General features: G+C 40.1%; 2 protein-coding genes across 3 annotated transcripts in view; one reads left to right on the top strand and one right to left on the bottom strand.

Moving 5' to 3' along the window:
• Nucleotides 1-5,417, bottom strand: part of LOC117054444 (TGF-beta receptor type-2-like) — a 46,275-nt gene extending 40,858 nt beyond the window's left edge. The window contains exon 1 of one of the 2 annotated variants that reach the window (XM_033163300.1): nt 5,353-5,417. The gene's annotated coding sequence lies outside the window, so the exon portion shown is untranslated. The remainder of the gene's footprint in view (nt 1-5,352) is intronic. The other variant, XM_033163292.1, reaches the window with a different exon arrangement.
• SNX4 (sorting nexin 4) overlaps nt 5,394-14,803 on the top strand; it is a 29,344-nt gene continuing 19,934 nt past the window's right edge. Inside the window, exons 1-4 of the mRNA XM_033163313.1 lie at nt 5,394-5,597; nt 8,340-8,458; nt 12,959-13,097; nt 14,436-14,585. Coding sequence (XP_033019204.1) covers nt 5,421-5,597; nt 8,340-8,458; nt 12,959-13,097; nt 14,436-14,585 — 585 coding nt within the window. The 5' untranslated portion in view covers nt 5,394-5,420. The remainder of the gene's footprint in view (nt 5,598-8,339; nt 8,459-12,958; nt 13,098-14,435; nt 14,586-14,803) is intronic.

Below are 14,803 nucleotides of genomic sequence, written 5' to 3'. Positions count from 1 at the left end.
AAGGCATTTGCAGATGATATGGTTATGACGCTGGAGGAACCTATGCAAAGTTTGGGGAAAGCGCTGGAAGTGATAGAGGAGTTCGGAAAGTTGGCAGGGTTTAAGCTAAATAAAGGGAAAACAAAGATACTGGTTAAAAATTTAGAAAAGAAGGAAATGGAAGAATTACAAGAAAAATATGGCATTATGATTGTTAAAAAGGTAAAATATCTAGGAATATGGCTCACTCCAAAAAACATAAATCTATTTAGCGATAATTACGAGCCAATGTGGAAGGAGATTAAAAGGGATTTAGAAATCTGGAACAAATTAAGTCTATCGATGTGGGGTAGAATAGCGAGTGTCAAAATGATGGTCTTACCAAGACTCCTATTTCTTTTTCAAACGATACCGGTAATCAAGGGTACAAGTCAGCTGAAGGATTGGCAGAGAAATTTGTCAAAATTCATTTGGCAGGGCAAACGCCCAAGAATTAAACACAAATTACTGATAGATAAAAAAGAGAGAGGAGGATTTGGATTGCCGGATCTCAAAATTTATTATGAATCATCATGCATGATTTGGTTAAAAGAATGGATGATATTGAAAGATAAGGAGCTGTTAGACCTTGAGGGTTTTAACAACAGGTATGGATGGCATGCCTACCTCTGGCAGGACAAAGTAAGAGTACACAAAGAATTTTTGACACATGTATTTAGAAAACCACTTTATGAGGTGTGGCAGAGGTATAAGGACTTGGTAGAAAGAAGAACACCGAGATGGTTGTCACCCACAGAGATACTGACAATTAAAAAAATATATACAGAAGAGGAAAACTGGATAACGTACGAGGATTTATTGATTGAAACAGAAAAAGGATGGGGAATTAAACCATATGATCAGGTGGCGGATAATTTGACAGGATGGATCCAGTATCATCAGATATTTAATCTATTCAATGAAGATAAAAGAAAATGTAATTTCGATAATAAAAAATCAAAGTTCCAGATAGAAATATTAGAGGGAAAAGAGAAATTACTTTCAAAGATGTATAATTATCTTCTAGATTGGTATACAAAAGATGAAGAAGTGAAGGAGGTAATGGTGAAATGGGCTATGGATGTGGGTCATAATATACAATTTGAAATGTGGGAAAAACTTTGGAAGGAACATATGAAATTCACAGCCTGTATAATATTGAAAGAAAACATCATGAAAATGATGTATCGCTGGTACTTAACGCCAGTAAAACTAGCGAAAATGTTTAGAAAATATGACAAAAAATGCTGGAAATGTGAGATCAAAGACGGAGAGTTCTATCATATGTGGTGGACATGTGAAAAAGTGAAAAACTTCTGGGAAGCAGTCTATAATGAATTAAAGAAAATATTTAGATACACATTCGTCAAAAAACCAGAAGCCTTCCTGATTGGCCTAGTAGGGGAGGAGATTAAAAAAGAAGACCAAAAATTCTTTCTATATGCCACCACAGCGGCAAGAATATTGCTGGCGAAAAATTGGAAAGTAAAAGAAGTACCAACGATAGATGATTGGAAAAAGAAATTATTAGAATATGCAGAATTGGCGAAATTAACAGGAAAAATTAGAGAACAAAGAGATCAAAGGTTTCAATTGGAGTGGAGTAAATTTATAAACTATATGAAAGAATAGAAAATCTGAAATCACTTACAGGTGTGATAGTAATCTTGTAACAGAACAAAACATGGAAAGAAAAATGTTTACAGATAGTAATTGAAATAAGTACAAAAGAAGGTAAAGCGAAGGAATGATGTAAATTTAGAAAACCAAAGTAAGGATGGAAGGAAGTCCAAAAACTCGGCGGAGTTTATGTATTACTGTAATTGCTTGTATGAGGATTTGTGAGTGTTTCTTTTTTGTTTGCTTTTTTGGATGAAAATAAAAAGAAGTTTGCAAAAAAAAAAAAAATCTTGTTTGCACAAACATGTGCTTACTGCTTATCAGTGTGTATCAGACTTCCTTTGTATGCTTTGAACACAGGTGAGTGTGGTTGTGATAGTTCTGCTGTACCTATAGTTCTGCTGTACCTATAGTTCTGCTGTACCTATAGTCCATGAAACTTTTTTCCTGTTCAACTGATCAAACTACAAAATTTTACGAGGATCAAAATCCTCTTCTGATGTCAATCAATCAATCAATTTTATTTCAGCTTTAAGCTCATAGAAAAAACAAAGGGAAATACAAGGGAAATACACACACACTGTTTGATTTAAAATTGGTAACAATAAAAGACTTATTAAGCATGTAAAATTAGATAAATATTATAAGGAGATTTCAGCTGCTAAACAGCAGCCCATTACGTCTCTTGTATGTCAAAACGGAAGTTAAATTTTTTGCCATTTGTAAAGTTACAAACTGATCTATATCTTGCAATAAAAAAGTAAGTTGGAAATCTGCCAGGTGCCCACACAATTTGTGAATTAATGGGAACAATAAATTCTTCCGGAAAGCACAGTATAAAGGACATATAAACACTATATGATGAAGTGTTTCAATCGTTCTATTATCACAAGGACATAAAACCGAAACTTGACCTTTAGAGAATTATGAAAAATGGAATTCAAAGGGAAAACATTAAAACGCGCTTTGATAAAAGCAAAACGATGACTGGCAATAGAGAGAGATAATAGGTAAGATGGCACATGAGTTGGCGGAACGACACCCAACTGTCGTGGGGAGCATGACCCCCCACTAAGCATAAGATTACGCTGCCATTCTATATCGTCCAATCTTTGATTTATAATTTTTTTCTCTATGGCAAAGTCATAATTAAAAACTTCAGTGGGCAAAATTCCAATAGATAAAAGTTTAGCATGAATCTTACTGGCCCAAGGGCTGCTAAACTCATCACGCCAAAGGCATTGGGCTAGATGGTAATTAGGTAATCTAAGCCAAAGTGTTAGTCAATAGCTAAAGACACATTTCCACAGAAGTGTCTCTAGGGAAGGCATCCTCAATTCAACACAGATAGCCGCATTACTCACACAGGAAGGGACTTTCAAGAGACAACGTAAAAATTGGTTTTGAATAATCTCGAGAGGGGAAAGATTTGTCAAAGCAGCCCAAAGTGGAGCCGCATAAGCAAGTGTGGCAATTACCCTCACTTTGTACACCTTCAACCCCGAGGGCACATGCAGGGCACCGTCCGTAAAATAAAATTGAAAAAGTGCGTAAGATACAGCTTTCGCTTTGTTGAGGAGATATTGAATCTGTGCATCCATCTCATATTTTGTTGAAATAAAATGCCTAAGTATTGAAATTTAGAAACTTGTTCCACCACCACACCATCAAGCTTCCACGTGTACTGTTTCCAGCTACTGGAAAAGATCATTATTTTGGATTTGGAATGATTTATGGTTAAATGGTTAACTCAGCAGTAGGAAGCAAATATCCTCAATGCTCTGTTTAAGCCTACTCTTCTGATGTCCCAGCAATCAAGTCATCTTGGTTTCTTCTAATGGGCCACTCTACCCTTAAACCTATTTTATCAACGGTTGTCTTGGAATGCATTTCTCCATCTGTAAAATCAGCTTTTAGCTATTACAAGCAAAACATTCATACTGTACTAAACTTGCATGCATTTGCCCTCTCTAACCTATCCTCCCTTCACAACTCCAGTTAAAATAAACTCAAAGATGATTTTAAAGACCCTTTGAGTGCTTTCAGTGTATCTGGTTTCTATTCTGTTGTCTCCATTGTTTGTACAAATTTCTTCCAAGGTTATTTTAATTGTTACCTTTGCCCATTCATTCCTAGTCAGATAGAATTTCCCAAGTTTTTACAACGAACATTTTATTGGAACAAACACTCCTTTTAAGAATGTGAACTGCCAATGTGCCCTTTGAGTATGACTGATTTAAGATTTGTTTTATAAACCTATAGTCCATTTTATGCATGATTGCACAGTCGCCCAAAATCTGTTTCCCATTATGAAGTGGTCTTTGGGGTGTTTACTCTAGATATGCAGTAAGATATGTCTCTTGCATCAGTTACACTTCCATTTTAAAGGATATGCATATTGGAATTTTCTGAACCCACCCCAGTGATACGGAAATACTTGTGTGAATCCCATATATGCCTCATCAAGCATTATTGTTATGGCTGGGTTCTAAAGATGAAGATAATGGGAAACTTGGGGTTGTATCTTCTCTCATGACAACAAAAGCAAATCTGGACGAGTCTCAAAGAGACCTTTTGACTTCCTTACCCACATTAAAGCATACACGGGGCCATGCTGTCTTGCTAGCTCTCTTCTCTTTTGATGGGGTTATCTCTGAGCTGAGTAACATTCACCACAGCCAGGCAAATTGCCTAGTTCCATCCTGTCTTGTTAACATGGCCTGGGAGAGACTTAAAAGTGTTGATTGCTTGTCTTAAATAAGACTCAAAGCAGTCTGCATTAAACAGTGTACCGGCAACTCCCCATTTATGCGCATTCAAGTCATGTGTGACTATGCGTTGCCAGAACCCGGAAATGGCACTGAAAGGGGCAAAATGGCCTCCCAAAGAGTGCAAGAATGGCATCTAGCAATCCCACCAGCCTTTGAGGCCTGTGGAGAGTTGGAGTTTGAGCAAGGAGGTTTGGAGGGAGTAATTGTGGTGGAGTTCAGCCAGTCTGTAAGTGCTGCTGGTTCTTAAAGCGTTTTTTAAAGCACATGACTTCTGCCAAAGAATCCTGGGAACTGTAGTTTACTCTTCACTTAGATGCAAAGGTACACACGCTCTCTCCTTTACTGATTCTCCCATTAATCCCAGTGTATATCGTATTACAGCCTGAGAAAACACAAAGCCTAAACACGTTTACTAGATAATAAAAAGGTAGATAGTAAGCCACACCAAATAAGGTGGAACTCACTTCCGGAGCTCCATTAGACATAAAAAAAACTGCACAGCGGGAGGCGGCGGCGAGACGGAAGTTACCCTGTAGCCAATGAGTCGGGCTGCTTGCGAGCCCCATTGGGATTTGCCAAAGCGCGTAACTTCTGAGCAACAACATGCGCGCAACAACACATACAGGCTTCAAGTCAGTGACCACCGAAACATGCACAGCACCCGGATGATCAAGCGGTGCAAATCTCGCCTTAGTGGTGCCGAGGATCATACGATCACAGAATAGTAGAACTGGGAGGGACCCCTAGAGTCATCTAGCCCAACCCCCTGCGGTGCGAGGGATCTCAACATGACAGATCTCCGCTTAAAAACCTCCAAGGAAGGGCTGGGGCGGGAGAGAAAGAAAGAAAAAAGAGAGAGAAAGAGAGACATTTGAAGACTACTGTACCACTAGCGGGGGAAGACACGCCCCCCACTCCCTCCTTCCGCCTTCCGCGTAGTTACCTCAGCCAGGGAGCCTTCCGCGCCTGCGCGGTGGAGTCGCCGCTTCCCTTTCCCCGCTTGTGTCCTCCATGGAGCATCCCGGTGCCGAGAGCCCTGGCGGCGGGAGCAGCAGCGGCGGCGGAGGCGGCAGCACCAGCAGCACCAGCAGCCAGGAAGGCGAGGAGCCCGAGTCTCCCGGAGGCCCCAGGCCTGAGGAGGAGGAAGACGACGAGGCGGCGGCGGCCGCCTCCCCAGCCACTTACGCGGTGAGGGGTGCTGCGCCGCTCCCGGGCACCAGGAGGGCAGTTAGGCCGCGGCCCTCGCCCTAGTCCCGCTTCCCCGGCTTCTCCTGGGGAAGGCGGCTGAGAAGGGGAAGGGCGGCAGGTGGAGAGGTGGGGGTGTTGGTGAAGGGCCTAAGAGGGGGTAGTGGGGGGACAGAGAGAGAGGCTGGGTTTGAGCTAAGGAGCTGGGGTGGGGGCTCGGGAGGGTTAATTGCATGATGCGGGTGGGAGGGAGAGGGTCCCGCGGGCGTTTTCCGTTGAGAAGCAGGGAGGGGGAGGGGGAAGGGGAACCTCTAGGCTCTTAAAGAGTTTCTCTCCGCTGGGAGTTCTGGCAGGTGCAGCTGAGCGTGCACAGGTGAGGAAAGCCTCTCCAGCTGAAACCCCTATCCTCTGTCATGGTTAACGAAATCAAATTGCGGGGGCAATTAGAATAAGATCTGTTATTTGATTATTAATGTAACCCCCCCCCCCCGAAGTTTTTACCTCTTACTTTCAGTACATTTTATTTTATTGCTATGGCTAGTGGCTGATGCAAATAAAGATTCTATCAGTCATTGTTAACGAAATTCCCTCAACACCCTCAGAACTGCCGTCCTCCTCTTAACCCTCCTAGGAATTCAGTGGTTGACAATAACGATGGTAAAGACTTGGCAGTAGCGTGCGGAGCATTTTGCATGGCACCGCTATCTCCGTGTTCCTGGTTCATTTATGCTTTGTTATGTATTTTGTGTCTCCTTTCGTGTTTCTGTGTTGTGATATTTGGATGAAGGACGATAATGCAGATTGAATAAGTAATACTAACTGGAGTAGGTGGCCTGCCTCAGGCGCTCTGTTGCATTGGTCTTTAGCTGGTGAGCTAGGATCCACTTCAGGGTAATGGCATGTTCTGAGGTGGGTCGTAAGAGCTGCACTACTGCCGTACAAATATATGCTTTAAAACTGTAAGTGGGTTCCCAGATTCATGCCTTGGTTAAGGTAGACCCTGGATCAAAATAGGTTGAGACTTATTACAGTACTCTAGTGTGTGTATTCAAGCAGAGACTTAATTTAAAGCACCACTTGTGGTGCTGTATTACTTGTGGTAATGTACAGCACCACTTATGGCATGTGTACTCTGAAGTAAGCTTCGTTGGTTTCAAGTTCAACCTTCCCAGAGTGACGAGCCCCATTTGACCCTCACTTGTGCAGGAACTACCTTATTGACCTTTGGACCCACTATTTGTGTCATCCGCTCAATCTGCCTGACCCTGTCTACACATGCAAGGAAGTCCCTAACTCACTGAGGGCTTGAGACCCCTCAGCTATCTTTACCTAGTTTAACCAGCCACTTGAAGCTGTTTCCCTGTGTGTGGTGCTTATCGCATGCTGACACAGAGCCACAGATGAGAGCTGAGTGCAGGGTGGGGATTAACTACCCAAGAAGGAGCACAATGGTCCCCCTCCATAGGTACTATCATTCTGCTAACACCCCATAACCCATTCTCTAAATGATCAACTGAAATATAATAACTGCCCATCAGTTTTGTTGCTTCCAACAAGTAGAAAAGCATAACATCAAACATTAAAAACTTCCCTATACAGGGCTGCCCTTCTGTATTTTTGGTCCATTAGATCTAGTTCTGTCTAGTTTAACTTATATTGCTATCTGGCTTGGCTATTTAGAGAGGGACATGTTATACCAGCTGGCTTGTGGATATGAAATGGTAGCAACATTTGAACTAAGTGATTGTGAACATGCACTTGAGCACCAGCATTTGAGGAGGGGGTAAAGATGGGAAGCTAACAGACTGAGGTGAAAAAGTAGGATTATGGCTACTTCACCTATCACTGAGCATACAGTATGTGTATTTGCTGTCATGTTTGAAGTACTACATACATAAGTATTACTTCACATAAATGGTGCATATATGGTGAGGAGGCATGGCCAATCATGACTCCTCCCCACATGTACATGGGGAGCTTTCCTTTTTAATACTTAATATGTGAAGCAGCTCTTCACTGGCAAGATTGTATGTAAGAAGTATATTAACTGTATGACGGTCCAAGCAAGCAGAAACGCAAAGAGAATGTTAGAAAGTCTCCTGTTTTTAATTCTTTATTTTCTTCCACATAAGAATAGCCTGTGGTACAATATGAGAAAGCTTCTGCTGTGCCATAAGCTTCAGTGTACAGTATGCACCTACCTACCGTTGCTCATTGTTGGTGTAGTAGGTTACTATGGCAGTTTTTCTGATACGGTTAAAGCAGAAGAATAAGACTATAATTCTTGTTTCCTTCAGAATGAGGTACAGCGGAGACTCTAGTGTCTTTATGATATATGGTTTATTTACACATATATGCCACCTGAGCCTACTATGGAGGGGCTCACAGCATTAACATCCCAGGAGGGTCTTGCTTCTCCAATTACGAAAAAGCCACTTTCTTTGTTACCTTAATGACCCATACTTACACGGCCATTGTTTCACCAGGAAGCTAGCCTGGCTATTCCAGGAATTGAATCTGCGCTGGATCCAGAAAGTAGAAGGTGGCTTAGGCATACAGCCTACCTCCCCCCCAAATTCATAACAATAGGTACTGTGGGGTGAGCTTACTTGTATTGTTGGCACCAATGAATAGTATGAAACTAAATTGTACTCTGCCCTTTTGAAGAATCAGAATTCAAAAGGAGTTGTTAGTTGTTTTTTGTCTTGTGCAGTGCTTACTAATACCCCCTCTCTCTATAAAAAGATGATGGAAGATTGCTTATTGAAGAAAATAGAAATTAGTGTTGCGGAAGCAGAGAAACGGACTGGACGGAATGCCATGAACATGCAGGAAACTTACACTGCTTACCTCGTGGAAACAAGGTGGGTAAAAGAGCATTCAACCAAGGTTAGTTTTCTGATTGGCTCTTCTCCAGTAGTTTAAGGGCCAGTTACAGTGCAGTGTTCCATGGCTGCTTTTGGGTAACTATATGGAAACATGTACTTGAAGGACAATTCATATTAGCCTACTTGTAAATGAATCTGTGAGCCAAGGGTTGTATGTAGTCCACAGAATTATTTAGTATTCTGAAATACCAGTAGATTGCATAGATTTAATCTTTGTGTCTCTTCTTATTTAGTTACTCTACTGGCAAGAATTCAAAATGCTAGTATCAGTAGCCATATATAAGCTCAGCATAGCTAGCTGACCACTCATTCTGGAAGCATTTGCATAAAGGTGTTGGTTGACTGTTGTGGCCCTTTGTACATTATTAACCAAGCTGTTCAAGCTTACTGTAGCACCCTCTCTAACACAGCTTTATTTTTTTGCAAATAATACACAGGTACTATTTTTCTCTGTTCAATAAAATGAGCATTCTATTGTTTTCAGTCCTAACTACAATACTGTATAGTCCTATTTATTTGCTGAAAAAACTGCCTTGCTACCCTGTTGATCTTTTAGCTACACTGTGGCGCAAATGGTAGGGTTTTCCCCTTTCTATAAGATCTCAAACATTTTTTTCATATCTTATTAATTAGCAATATTGGTGAATTGCTTAAGCTCTTATTATAAAGGAATTTTGTATCAGTTTTGCTTATCTAAGATTATTTTGAACTGGAGATTGAGAGCAGTGGCTAATTCTGACTGCTGCAAACGAGAGTCTTTTCTTGTTTGTTTGTTTCTTGAAGCTCAGTGCTGGATGATGCTATAAAATCAATATATGGCGATCAGCCTATTGTATCTCTATCACTAAAGAATAAACTTCCAAAGCTAGGTTAAATTTCCTAAAGTTGATATACTCAGAAAAATGTAGAGTGGATAAGTTCTGGTTTGAATGAGAGTGGGTTAAATCAGTAACTTGTGGATATTTCTGTTATAAAATAAGATCCCTTACTTGTCTAATACAGGGACAGGCAAATTTTGACCCTCAGCTAAATTTCATGTATCTCTTGCACTATTTTCTTATGCGTGGCAAGGAGGGGGAGTCGGGGCAGGCTGGAGGGTGACAGGGTAGAGGGAGAGGGAGAGGGGGGAAGAGGGGAGCACAAAGAGAGAGAAAAGGAGCAGCCATGTCTACTTTTGCTCTGGTACCAGTTGTCACTGGCTTCTGTCCTGCCCACTGCTGTTGTAAGACTCCTGGCACATAATCACTGAGGGAATGTAGCCTCAGCAGGAAAAGGATTCTCCAGCCTTCCCCTAATAGTAAATGTGGTCTTGATGCTTCCAATCTGCAGTTGCTGAGTTCCCAGTGTTTCATGAGTAGTCACTTAGACTGCTATCGTATATCCACTTACCTGGAAGTAGGCTTTATTGAACTCAGCAGGACTTGCTGCTGAGTAGACAGGATTGATCTGTTAAGGTTCCAAGTTATTTGAATTTAAACATACTGTATTAAGAATTTCTTAGTGTCCTTTGCTAGCTCTGTGCAGTTAGAGAGGCTAGATTAGCTGCGATTTAAAACACCAAAATAAAAATTAATCAAAATCAATTAAAATAACAAAATCTAAATGAGAATTCAAGTTCTGTGGACTTTTTTTAAAAAGATCCAAAAAATATTAACAAGCTATCTTTATTACAAGTGATCTGCACATTGGGTCAGAACAGGACTAGTTAACAGGATCCATCTGTATAAGAGAATTGCTAACAAACGCTGACAATGTTGTAGTTCACACGTAATGCTAATCTAAGTCATTGCTTAGTACAGATGTGCAGTTCCCAGAGTGACAATTGTAGCTGTTTTGCTGATTCCCTGGTCTTGCTGATAACTTTATTAAATCATCTTCAGATAAATCTGTGAAATGAAAACTATCCTGGGGGAAGAGGAGGTTTGAAGACTTGCTTAATAGTAATAAGGACTGAAAGAGACATGGTTGGCAGTAAAAATTGAGAGCTTACATCCAGTGGTCTCAAATGGGCTTCCCAGTAGACCCTTCCCATGCCAAAGGGTACTAGGATAGTCTCTTGACTGTTGAACATTAAGGAAATGAAACAAGTTGTAATTGTTCTACAGGGTATAATACACATCTTGTTTTCCCATACTGCTGCTGTTCGTTATTTATACATTACTTTTGGTGTGTGGTTGCCTTTGTATATAGAGCAGTGGGGCAAGCATAAACAGTGGGGCAGAAATGGTTGTAGTGAATTGAATTGTTTGTGTGTTAGAAATGACGAGTTTGGCTTTTTTTTTTTTTAACAAAGTTTACAAAAGCATGTTGAGAGTAACTGTAATAAGAGACTCCACTCTTTTTTCCTTTTGCTTGACACCTCTAGATTACAGTCGCGTGCAACCTATTTGTCAATGTAAAATTCCTCTTATATTAAAGGAAGGACTTTATTATATTGGACTGCCTTTCAAATATCTTACTAAGTACTTAAGTTCTTCCTAATTTAAGTTGAGAATTGGACAGCTCTTATAATTTCCTTTGATATGCCAGCCTTTTCGCAACTTCAGTGGAGCGAGAAAGAGAAAAGAAATTTATGAGTAGGTAAAAAACACTGATGCTAAGGTGAGAAGGACCTGCTGCATTATCCTTTATTCATTGCTTATCTGTCTGCTTTAGCAGTCAGATACCCTTTTCTGTATTTCATATTCAAATAATTTTGGGCGCCTATAATATTTACCAGGATGCTGGTCTAGAAAGATTTTAAATAGCTGTTGGACTACTGGATCCCTTAAATATATTCTTCTTTGGAGCAAAGCACACAAATACAATCATTTGGCTAAGTATTTGGCAAAATGTAACTTTTATTCTCATGGAATAATGGTAAAATGCCTATGTCCCCTTCTAAACATCAAATCATTCATTTGTAAACTTGTATTAAAAGTGTGTGAACCAGGCTTAACTATGTAAGTCATCCAGTCAAAAGGTTTTTTTTTAATGGGAAATAAATGATGTCCTTCTTGCGGTTTCCTGATTTTAAAGGTTCTTTCTGTTTAACGGCCCATTTTCAGATAGTTAGTTTTATATAGCAATGAGAATTGATGGCTCTTCTCCACCCATTGGTTCAGTTTGGCATTTCTCACTAAGGTAAATAAATGTGGGTTTAGAGTAAGTCAGTATCTTAATCACTTATACCATTAAATGGTGGAAATTCAGAGGTATAACTTTTTCCTTAACTTTTTCCCCAGGCATCTTGCTTCAGCTCATGGCAAGGACCATTGTTACTGCTTTATTAAGTGGGAAAGCATATGGTTTTCTTGTCAGAACACTTGACAAGCATCGTAATGTTTCAAAACCAATAATAAATTGAAAAGTTAGACCAAATGTCAGCAAGTGATTATCATCTTAATTGAGGCAGGGATTGCAGAACTTGTGTTTAGAGATGAAGTTTATAATGTGGCTGCAAGAATCAAATGATGAAGGCATTCACCATAATGAGTACCTTTTGTGGGTTTAACTTCCTTTTGTGGAGTAAACCTCCTGGGGAGAAGTATTCTCACATTAGTGATATTTTATGGCCACTTAATGCAGCCAGATGGAAAAATATTCTTCAAGAATAAAAAATACCTTCAATTTTCCCTACCTTGTCTCCATTGTAGTGCAGAATCTCAGCCTTCCATTATAATCTCTCTTTCTGAACCTATGCTTTTGTTAAAACATAAATAAAAATACCAAGCAAGACTTAGTAATGGTGTCGTTGAAAAGAGCTCAACCATAGATGTAGGTTCCCACTGTCTCTTCATTGTATTTACTGCAATGACAGGAAAGTCTGTTACAGGACAGCAGTAGGGAGGAAAGGCAGGCAGAATTCCCATTGTGTCTGAGCATACTTTCACTGCATTGGATGCCATTACCATTTTATATATTTTACTCAAGTGCTTACCATTTTTGGCTAGTCATGCTAGCGAAGCCAAAATTTGCATTTGCCATATTCCTTTGCTTTCCCTGCTGCCTTGATGTCAGCTTCCCAATAGTAGCCAAGGGTGTACATATCCTGATATATGTTATCTCATAGGCATGGAACCTCAGTAACATTTTAGGTGAATATTTAACATGGTGCATATCATTATAGTTGTTTCTGTTCCAGCTTATGGTACTTCTTGCTTTATGTATACGTACACTCACAACTCAATCTAGCACTAAAAATGAAGTAAATACACTGGATATACAAAAATGGCCAGAAGCACGTAGTAAGGTAAGAATGATCATTGCATTTTTAAAAGGTTCATATACAGGTAGCAATACCAGTGAAACATCACAGTTGGAATCGTTGGCATTATTTGTTTTCCCACAGTTCAGAACCCTATATAATATCTCTATAAAGGCAATTGCAAAACCAACAAAATAACATATCTTAGCAAATTGTGTATAGCTTGAAGACTAAGATCTTGTACTGATCTTAGCATTATCTCTTCAAAATTATGATCTCATGTCTTTCAGGGCTGTGGAGTCGCAGGCTGAAGGGCAATGTTCTCCCCCAGATTCTCTTTGGAGGCGATACAGTGAATTTGAATTGTTGAGGAATTATTTGCTTGTTAACTACCCACATGTTATTGTACCACCTTTGCCAGAAAAAAGGGTAAGAAAATGTTGCAACTTCACCTCATTCTGTTTTTCCATCTTTCTTGACACAATATCCACACTAGCATTTATCCAGTACTATGCTGGAGATTTTTAAAGTAGCCTTTTGGGGTTGCCAGTGTGGAGTCCATGGGAACAATGACACCCTTGTAGATTTTCCCTGGCAAAACCTCTGTGCCTCCCCACCACGATATATAGACATGCTTACTGCCCCCTTTTGTCATGTGGTGTGGATGGGTACTGTGTTTTATTCTAAAAGTACATATGGCTAAATGAAGAAGTTGGAAGAGCAACACTATTTCCCACTTCCTTTTTCAGATTTATGTGCTTTTTAATGCTTAGATCAGAAATTGAACACAAAGCTTGGCAATGTGTGGGGTTTAGGAGGGAAAGGGGAGCAGTATGGGAAACAGGTGAGAAAAATGCACAAACCAGGGGTAGCAACCAGGGCTGCCACAGGAATCAAAAGGGAGGGGGTCCTCTTGTATTATTATTTTTACAAGTTTCTCATCAGACCACCATTATACCACACATGATTTCTGTTTCCATTGACCAAACTGTAAAAAAACAAAACATGGATCCAGTGCTTTCCAGTGCTGCTGTGGTACAAAAATGCAGATCTACAGCACATATCCTCAGTTTTACTAGGAATTCTCTCAAAATCACCATCAGCTCATAGGTCAGGTGTATAGCTGTAGATGTATTCTGTGATTTGATGGTGGTTTCGTTGTCATCCAATGTAAAATAATGATAATGATCACTCATGCCTTGTATCATTATTGTTTTATTACTGACACCTATTTTTATTGTGCTGTCTACCAACATAAACCTTGATTTGTTGGTGTTTGAGTGGACTCCATGTAAGATGTACTACGCAGTACTACTAGATCCAGCTTTTACCCAAACCACATCGGGGGGAAACAAGTGTTGTGTGTGTGCTTTCTCTCTTTCTGGGGCATCTATATGTATGTGAGAGAGACCTGGGTTAGTAGGCAGAGAAGCAACCAGAAGATGTGGTTCTCGTAGCACACACTCAACATTCCGAATACACCCAGGATCCCCAAAAAGCTGGTGACCTCAGAAGGTTGTGAATATATGTTTACACAAGTATGGGCAGTGCCTAGTGAAATTTCAAGAAGGAGGAACTGAACTGTAGCAGCATTTTCAGTCACCAGAGCACAAGGTTTCAGTGCCTTTGCCCCAGAATAAATTACGTAAAGCAAACATAGCTGCTAATATACTTACCGGTAATTCACATAATTTGTAGAAATGGAAAACATTATCTTAGTGTCCAGTATACACAATCATGCTCTTAACACATCCCCTTGTTCCACAGGCAGAGTTTGTTTGGCATAAGCTAGCAGCAGATAACATGGATCCAGATTTTGTGGAAAGAAGAAGAATTGGCTTGGAAAACTTCCTTTTGCGGGTGGCTTCACATCCCATTCTTTGTCAGGAGAAGATTTTTAATGCATTTTTAACCAAGGTACCTTAATGCTGTCTGCTGGATTTTTTAAAAAAAACTTTTCCACCTTAATCATTTATTCATGATAAATGCATCAGATTATGTAAGAATTGTGGGGCTGTAACTCAATAACACGAGTGCATGCTTTGCTTTCAAAAGGTTCTAGATTCAATTGCTGGCTTCTCTTGAGTATGAAACACCTGTGTGAAGTTCTGGAAATCTGTTGCCAGTTAGTGTAG

This window comes from Lacerta agilis, chromosome 1 (assembly GCF_009819535.1).
Source record: "Lacerta agilis isolate rLacAgi1 chromosome 1, rLacAgi1.pri, whole genome shotgun sequence".
Taxonomy (NCBI): domain Eukaryota; kingdom Metazoa; phylum Chordata; class Lepidosauria; order Squamata; family Lacertidae; genus Lacerta; species Lacerta agilis.
This window is presented reverse-complemented; position numbering and strand designations above follow the sequence as displayed.